This window comes from Gavialis gangeticus, unplaced genomic scaffold (genome assembly GCF_001723915.1).
Source record: "Gavialis gangeticus isolate Ggan-Ray unplaced genomic scaffold, GavGan_comp1, whole genome shotgun sequence".
In the NCBI taxonomy this organism is placed as follows: domain Eukaryota; kingdom Metazoa; phylum Chordata; order Crocodylia; family Gavialidae; genus Gavialis; species Gavialis gangeticus.
The window spans coordinates 32,674,649-32,683,903 of NW_017729029.1; the positions used below are offsets into that span (position 1 = coordinate 32,674,649).

The 9,255-nt window shown below is 37.3% G+C and overlaps 1 protein-coding gene across 3 annotated transcripts in view; it reads left to right on the forward strand.

Moving 5' to 3' along the window:
• HDX (highly divergent homeobox) overlaps positions 1 to 6,968 on the forward strand; it is a 119,501-nt gene extending 112,533 nt beyond the window's left edge. For 2 of the 3 annotated variants that reach the window (XM_019521385.1, XM_019521388.1), the window contains 2 exons: positions 2,930 to 3,052; positions 5,276 to 6,968. In XM_019521385.1, coding sequence (XP_019376930.1) covers positions 2,930 to 3,052; positions 5,276 to 5,401 — 249 coding nt within the window. In that variant the 3' untranslated portion in view covers positions 5,402 to 6,968. Of the gene's footprint in view, positions 1 to 2,906; positions 3,053 to 5,275 lie in introns of all 3 variants that reach the window. The other variant, XM_019521387.1, reaches the window with a different exon arrangement.
• The last annotated feature ends 2,287 nt before the right edge of the window (positions 6,969 to 9,255 follow it).

The window sequence follows — 9,255 nt, forward strand, 5'->3', positions numbered from 1 at the left end:
CAATCCCTTGCTTCTACCAGGAGCTAAAAAATGGCTGTAGCAGTAATATATTTGTGAATAAACATAGAAACCTGAATTTTGAGGATTTTGATTTTTTTGAGCTTTTATATTTAATATGTAAAAGTCAAATAAAAAAGTGTTGAAATTTATTTAAATTTCCACTGTCAGGAATTTCTCCTTTGTAAATTATGTGAATCTGGAGAACAAAACTGCTTCTGATGTTCATCTCAGACCCTTCATTTCTTAAACTTGTATCTGTAAACCTGAACATGTAGGCACTCACAGAAGACAACTGCTCGACTTGATCTACAACTAGACCTAACAGTTAGGATGGACTCTCAAGTATTAGATCAAAAGGACCCACTCTGGGTTCTGATTTACAGTTTATCCTTACAATAAGTAACATAAAGTCATGTCAAATGGCTAAAATATTGTGATTGACATTATCTACATAACTTTTATTTATTTTTTAATGAATAGTGAATCCTGGGCAAAATTATGATAATTAAAACTATTTTAATGTTAGTGGCACATTAACAACAATATAATTTACAGCATTTTTGTAGCATCTCTGCTATAGCACCATCATTCAGATTCCTCAAGCTAATGATTGTTTTAGGTGCTGCATATCACATTTTTCAAAAGGAGCCTAACAAGAATCGGGACACTGGAAAGCACTTGAATGTGTACATGTGAGTGTGTGTATGCATGCATGTGCGTGTGCACGTATGCATAATTAACTTTACATTCAGAAATTCTTAGCTTGACAAGGAGGGAAGAAATACAAAATTCAAGGCAGAAATTGAAGACTGAATTGCCTGAGACTACATTATGCTCTCATCTTTAGAATTAGGCACATGTGTTTGGAAGACTGGTAATTATAGGAGAAATGCTGTGCTTCTTGTGATATGGTTTGCTCATCTTTGGTTCCTTTGTTTCCATTGTTATTTCTGGATAATTTGTTAAGTTCTGTCATTCAGCCATCTTTTGCAGACATGCGTTGTCTTAATCTTAAAAAGCTAAAAAGAAAAGAGTTATCTTCTTTATATTACAATATCCTTGCAAAAAGAAATAACTTAGAGAAAGCAATATTTTTAAAGTGAAAGAAATTATTTTTGAACATATACATTCAAGTGCAATACATAATTATAATGTTATAGTTTGCATGTGTGCACACATGCATGCATGCACGCACACTGTTAAACTTTGGCGCTAAAGGGTGTGGTGGGAATTATTAGCAAGAATGCTTGTCAGACATGAAGCTGAACCTAAATAGCTCACAAATAGATTTTCCTCCTGTATATTAAACTAGTGGTTTGCAAACACAGTGATAAATGTAGTTTACTGTTTATAGAACACTTGGAAAATATCTCATTGAAATTCTCTAGCCACAGTGTAGGCATTTTCAATGCTTCTCTACACTCCTTTGTCAGGATAGCCACAAATGTGATACAGAGACCATCTTGCAATTAGTGCATAGGTTTTTTTTCCTGGGCCTGGCAATAAATTGGCAATAAATTCATCAGCTGTGGTGATTTTCATTATCTATTTATTTGGGATCTCTATTTGGATCCATTTGGATCTTTCTTGTGTCTGAAGTTGTATGGACAATGGAAATCAAGAATGAGAAACTATCAGCTCTTTTACATAGATAGTTGAACAGCAATTAGATGCTAAAAATGTCTAGTTACTCGTGAAGGTTGAATTTGAATTGGATAGGAAATGGCTATTGCAGCCATGGGAAGGGAAATTAAATATTAAAAATATATATTTCTGCAGCTTGAATAAACAGTGGTATCAAAAGGCAGCAATAACAGATTGGTTGTTCTGCACAGCCATGCTGTGGCATGGTTTGGGTTGGTGCCAGGAGCCACAGGCACTGTTTGATGTATCCCTCATATGATAAGTTTAAAAGAAGGACCTTTTCATCCTTCTTTGCTGTGGCTGTAGCTGTACTGCCCTAATCTGTGACTTGCCTGCCTAAATAGGATGTGGCAATGTCCTAGCCTCAAGCATTTAAAAAGCAGACATTATTGTAGTGCTTTTCATGAATCTGTTAAACAATTTCCTTCCTGTGCCCAAATGAAATGGGTATTGTCCAGTGTAAAGATATCAATATTAAAAAAACAATCCAAGGATTTTAAGGAGGCTTAGTGAAATGATTCTTTGGGATATCCCTTACCCCTACCTGGCTCTTTATGTGAAGAGCATATGCATTTGAGTGGCAGTGGAGAGTCTTGTGTTCTTTTTCCCCATGCATCTCCACTTCTGGACTCCTTTTCCAGAATTGGAACCTTGCTGCCATCTTCTTTCACTCCCTCACAAATAGTTTCCATATTCAAGATTATCTTTTTTTTTTTTTTTTGAGAGAGAGAGCGAGCTAAGGTTTATTGTTTTTTTAAATGGAAGCTCGAGTTTTCTTTTATAGGGTAAAAAGCTGGTCTTTTTAAGATTCTCACATATCAATCTCATACTTTAGCAGTGTGCATTAATTTCCCTGAAAAACATCATCTCTGCTTGCATGATTGCTATTATGCATTTCTACAGCATAGTAATAAATGGTTTGGCCTATGCGCTTATAGGGCATTACAGGTCTAGGATGACATCACTAAAAGCCAATCAGAAATCTCCAATTGTATTCCTTTCTAAAGCCTCATAAAACATGCCTTGTTCTGTCTTAGTGCTTAATTTTCAAACACAAGTAATAAGATCAGACAGTAGTATGCTCTCCCTGAGGAGTTTTTCCATGATGGTACATTCACAAGACATTTTTATACACTAGAATTATTTGAGTTTACCCAATTTTATTTTTACCACAATAGTAACAGACTGTTCTTTTCCATTTTGTTTAATATAGGTACATGTGAAGATACTTAAAATTATCTAATGTTAATTATTATTTCCAGAATTATATCTGTTTTCCCCTCAGAATGAAGAAGTTAGATTCATTGAAAACGAATTGGAAAATCACAAACAGAAATACTTTGAACTACAGACATTTACTAGAAGCTTGATACTGGCTATCAAATCAGATGATAAAGAACAGCAGCAGGTAAGGCCAGAAGGAGACAGCAATGAGTTGTTTTCATCTTTTTTGTGTGTGTTCCATCATTTTCATATGTATTTATATTCTGTAGTGCTTATAGGCTCAAACTGAGATCAGGGTCTTCTTCATCCTAGACATTGCGCACACAGTGAAAGTCCCAGCCTAAAAGATCTTGCAACCTAGACAACAGAGACAAAGGGTAGGAAAGTGGAAGTATTATGCTTATTTTGAAGAGGGAAATTGCACAGATTGCATTGTATCACAGATGTAGTCCAAGGCTGAGCCAGGAATAAAGCCCAGATCTCTTCAGTTCTGCTCCAGTGCTTTAAATAAATACCCTTCCTTTCTCTACTCTTGTTTTATGTTGCTCTGAGGAATTGTTATTGTCATATGCTAAAGTAGACTTCGTTTTAGAAATATGTTTGATTTTCATTTTAATAAAAAGGAAAAGGTCAGAACATACCATGGTGTAGATGTTGGTATAGTCTCCACTTATTTCTTTGTGGATTTACACCAGCTGAGAATCTAGCATAAAAATGAGTGTAGGTTAATGCATAATGTGATGCCAATTAAGCAATGAGTTTTTTTCTTCTATTCAGATATTTAAAAAAGAAACCAAAAGCAAAAAGAAAATAGCGTTACTACCTCACTTTCATATAATGAATTTGTTAGGAGGCCCATGGCCCTATCCATCAAAGCATGCATATACATATTTAACTGTAAACCCATGTTTTTCTGGGCTTTTGGTTCAGGTCCTGTCTGTGCACAGTTTTGCGTTCATAGTCTGAACACTGGGAATATTTTCCCACGTAAAATAAGTAAACATTGTTTATGCTTTATAAAAGACATCAAGGTCTTGGGACTGAAATATCAATGAAAGTAACCTCCTAATGACTTTATACATAGGGGCCCAGATCTTCATCCTGATACTAATATGCTGCAGGGTTATATCTATAAGGATAGCCTAATTTGGCTGCTTTTTAAAATATGCACTGTAATATAGTAATGTTCCTATAGGCACACAACAGATTGTTTAATTCATGAAGCCATTCTGGGAATCTTTTAAGATATGTAGCTTCATTTTCTTTATTGTTTTTGGACAAAGGGTTTGATTTGCTATAGTTCTTGCAACATGCTTAGTTACAAAAGTGCATATGTTGAGCAACATGTAATCATCCTGTCAAAAAAAAGTGACAAAACTTGTTAATGTTAGTGTGCCCTTGCATGTATACAGCCTAAGGCCACGTACAGGCATGTTTCTATAGGAGAGATGCAGCTCCTCAGTAGAAATTGAATGTGCAAGCGTGCATACAGTTTCTCACAAAACAAAAAAAGCAGTTCTGGGAGAAAAATACTGATACATGTGACGCACAGGCACTTTTAATTAGTGAAGCTCACTAATTAAAGCACCCAGCACTGCATCCCAGAACACATGTAAAAATGGCCCAGGGTTCCCAGTCTGAGGAGTGGGCAGAGGACTTTGCACAGCTACTCCAGTCCCTCTTGGAATGGGAGCACAGGAGCAGCCACTGACTGTTCCCCACACTTTCCCCAGGCTGAAACCACTAGGTCCTGGGAAGAGGGGAGAGGTCAGTTGCAGACTGAACACCTGTACTCTCCCTCACTCAGAAACATTTCTAGCAGTGGAAAGCTTCCACTATTAGAAGTTCATGGATTCAGCTATACTACCAAGAAAATCTGAAAAAGGAAATGTATGCCTTACAGTCAGGAAAACATAGCTACTAATGAAAGAACAAGAAAGGAAAATTTACTGCCATGATGAACAGTTATTGCAGGAACAGAAAGAAATCATAAGCTAATATTTGGGGCATTTTTTTTTTGTTCCCTAAAAGGAAAAAAAATCTTCCTCTTTATGCTTTGGAATTCATCTTTGGATAGCCACCTATGAACTCATATTGAGATGCAATGGTTATTTAAAATATGGTAATTTGCTATCATTCATACGTAAGGTTTCACAGTATTCCTCTATAATAACAAGAAACAAACTTGTTATCTGGTGGGAAATGACCTTTTGGCTATGGTAGCAGATGCTTCATTTTTAGACAGCTTTCTGCTCTGCCTTTTATATAGGGAATTTCACCACTGACTGAAAAAATGCAGAAAAAGCAATCTTTTTTGGTATGTAAGTAATTGCAGAGTTACTATGAAATGTGGAAAATGTGACCAAATTTCAATTTTTTTCCTAAAAAGCATCCTTTTTTATTATAGGCACTGCTGTCAGATTTACCTCCTGAATTAGAAGAGATGGATTTCAATCATCCGTCTCCAGAGCCTGATGATACCTCATTCAGCTTGTCATCTTTATCAGAGAAAAATGCCTCAGACAGTTTGTGATCTTTGGAGGAAAAAAATACATACAACACTTTTAGGCTGCCTAACAGGTGTGCATTTGAAGATAACTGCATTTGTTACCTGATATCCTTCAATCAGAAAAACCTGAGAGAAGTAGGCAGACCTTGCCGAAGGGGGAATGGGATAATGTGGCTGCAGTTTTGCAGAGACGAGAAATATGGAACTTTGTGTTTGGCGAGCCAGAAAGCTATATAACAAAATGTTTAGTTTTTAGCACCTCTGCCTTGATTAGGGTAACGTCTAATTTCCAAAATAACTCTTACTTTGTAGCAAAACCTATTCTGAGCAGGGATCCAAGAATGGAAAACAACTGTCCAGTGTTATACAGCCAGGTAATATTTCAATCTGCTTGTCACATTAAATTCACCAGTCCTGTTTGTTGTAACCATTGCCTTTCCCCTTACTCCCTTCTTACTCAGGTAGGTGGACTAAAAATTGGGAATTCAGATAGAATAATGGGCTTGTAATGAACTGTTCTTGGACTCCTGTGAAAATTTGAATTAAATCAGAGATTAAATTTAAAAAATGCTTTTTTGTATGTAACTACAAATTGTTGAGTCACCCATTATCTCACCAAAATGCCTGAAAACCATTTGGAAGACTAACTGAAACATTTGAATTAGCTTTAATAAATTATTGATGTACAGAAGCAGTCTTAAATGTTGTAAAAACTTAGACCCTCCCTGAAAATTCTTGGTTACTGGAAAAAGAAATGTTTCTAATATTCTCACTGTAGTGATGGGATTAGATGATATCTTACACCAATAGCTAGAGTTGTATGGTCATAGTAATGCTTTTATTGCACTGGATTTTAGAAAGCCTGAATAGCAATGGCTGTGTTCAAGGTTTAAACATCAGTTGGGTAGATTTTCCACACTGCTTCATTCTGTTGTAGCAGTGCCATCAGCCAAAGACGGTTGTCAGTCCACCCCTTGAGTTGTTCTACCTTACAAATTCCCACAGTGTAATTCATTTAGGGCCATGTTGCACATTACACTTAGGATGTGCTAACTGCACTTAAAATGTGAGTTTTCACATGTTCAAGCAGTAAAACATGCAACGTGAGATTGTATTGTAACAAAATGTTAAAATATTTTGTGGGAAGAATATCTCCAGATTGTATTAAGTAGTATGTTCTGCTATTATCAGACTGCTCAGAGATTATCAGAGATAATAAAAGTTCAAAATTCTGGTGCAGTGCCAGGTCTGGGACTAACAATCTGTTGATTTTTGGCCCCAGCACTGCACTGGAGCAAGTCCAAAACTACTGTGTGATGCTGGGATGGCAGTCAGCTGATTGTCAGTCCCAGCCCCAGCAGCATCACACTGGAGCCAATTCAGACTGCCAGCAGCAGAGACCCAGTTCTCCCCACAGATCCAGCTGCAAAAGGCTTTGTTCCCTGTGCCTCCTTCCACTTGCCACCAACAGCAGAAACCCAGATCACCCCAGCATGCCAGGGGTAGGAACTCCTGGGCTGAACAGTGCTAGAGATATGCTGGGGAAGGTGCAGGCTCAGTACAGAGCTTGTATGTACTCATGGGTGGACATGTGAGCTGTAGCACCTGGTGCCAGGGCCAATGTTGGGATGGGGGAAGGAATCCCTGCCAGCTTCGGCCCTGTCCAGAGCAGGCTGAGATCATAATAAACATTACTGTGCGACTACTCAGAACACATTCTAACTTGTCATACAGTACAGTAATGCTTACTAGGAGCTAAATAAAACATATGCCTAAGTGTCCCATGTGACAAGGTCCTTACTAATTACCCGAATTTGACAAATTGCTGTGTTGTTTTCTCACCAGACACCAGGTGTTAACAAAGTATTATTTTAGTTGCAGTTTCCAAAGTGTATACTTAATTGTTGACAGTGGCTGAAGCTATCTTGTCCTTTCTTGGCAGCCATTTGAAATTGAATCTCACATCTCATTTAATAAAATCAGTGTATGTTGATGCACTCAGATAAATTCAGTATACTACGTAATACTGCGGCATATAGCTCAAACTTTGTAATATCTAATCTGAATGTTTCCACACAGGCCTCATTGAAACCCTAGGTCTCACCAAGTTGAGAGCCAGATGCTTCTGCTCTTATACTGAATTGCACCTTCCTCTGAGTAATTCTGCTTAAATTACTGGTACTGCTTACTGTACATTGTGTGTCAGGATTGAACAACCTGGTATTTTCTAAATAGTTCTAAATTGTTGTAAGTGTTGAGAAAAACCCTTATTTCTTTTTCAATTAACTTGCTATTGGTTAAATGTATTTTACTCAAATTCTGCTCTGAATACCTGTTCTGTTCTGCATCTTTATGGCTTAATCCTTTCTGCACCATTACCATCTATTACAAGCCTTGTTCTTTTGGTTTCTCTCTACTCCTGTGTTTGTGCTGCAAGGCATGGAGAAAACCTTAGCAGTGCTGTTGGGTGCCAAGCACAGTACGTGATACTGTTAATAAAAAAAATGATAATAATCCAGGGCTAGTATAAAAACTACTACTGATACACACTATGCCACAGCTCAATTAAATACATACACTCCCTACACAGGTCAGGAAAACCACTACTACCCAACTCACAGAATAATACAGCAAAAAGCAAGCTGCTGACTCCACATCTGGATAAGTGTCAATGTAAAGAAGTTAGGGTAAAAAGACACTGAAATATTAAAAAGGCACCCACTGATACCAAAGGATCCATTGTAGGTTCTTCACCTATTGTATAGCATAGCTACAAATTCAGGCTTTTCCTGACAGCCAGATTTTGATGTCCTTCCTGAAAATGATCTGCACTTTTTTTACAGTCCCAGTCATTTCAGTACAGGACTGTAAATAAGAATTATGGTACTACACTTAAATACAGCATAGATTTCGTTTACCATACTGTATACCTTGAGATAACAGACGTGATTGATTATGCATATTCTGCATTGAGTTAACAGTGCCTGTTGACAGTACTTTCCCCAAAGGGAAGATACATGAGACAGTTAAGCTTCATGCTTTTAGTGAGTTTTATTGTAAAAATTTAAAGTAATGGTGGTATGACCCTAGTTCTCTCATTGGACCCCTACTTCCAATCTACTTTTCCTTTGCTTGGTCTGACAACAAACAGCAGTTTTTAAATTCTAATTTTTAATTTCATGGGCCCAGAGCCTGTAGCAATTTCACTTTTTACAACAGAATTTTATCACTGCCCTTCATTTTTCTCTCTTGATTTTGCCCTGATGTTGTCAAACTAATTCAGTCAGTTTAATTTTGGATGAACTACACCTAGCTGAAACATTTATTTGGGAATCTCTTTGATCAGTGAGCTGGAATGCTGATTCATAAGCTACAGATACTGCACTTATCCTGGAAAAAAGTGCAATCCTTTAGGGTAAAAACAGCTTATCCCGGGTCTGATCCTCCAGGGGTTTTGACTCTGCACCAAAACAGGCATGGAACAATTGCAGTTTGAATGACAACTCAAATTAGCTGCAGTTGTCCTGGAAAAATGTTAGCTCTGATACTTCATAGCTACTTAAAGTGGACTTTTAGGATCCCAGAATAACGGGCTTTGCCCCAAGAGAAATCTGATGTCTGTTTTTAGCCTCAGATGCCCATGTCTTTTGCCCCAGAAGAAATCCTAAAAAGGTCCATGGGGTAAGAAATTCTAACAGTGTATCCTGAGACATTGTAAAGTAAGTCTAAATGGTTATCCCAGGATTTCATCATTAAATGCATGACAAAAATGCAGCAGAGTATTCAGCAGCTTACTAAACTCTAATAAAAAAGGTGATGTGTTTACTACGCATCAATCAATGAATATTTCTGTTCCAGGACGAACACAGGCACAACTT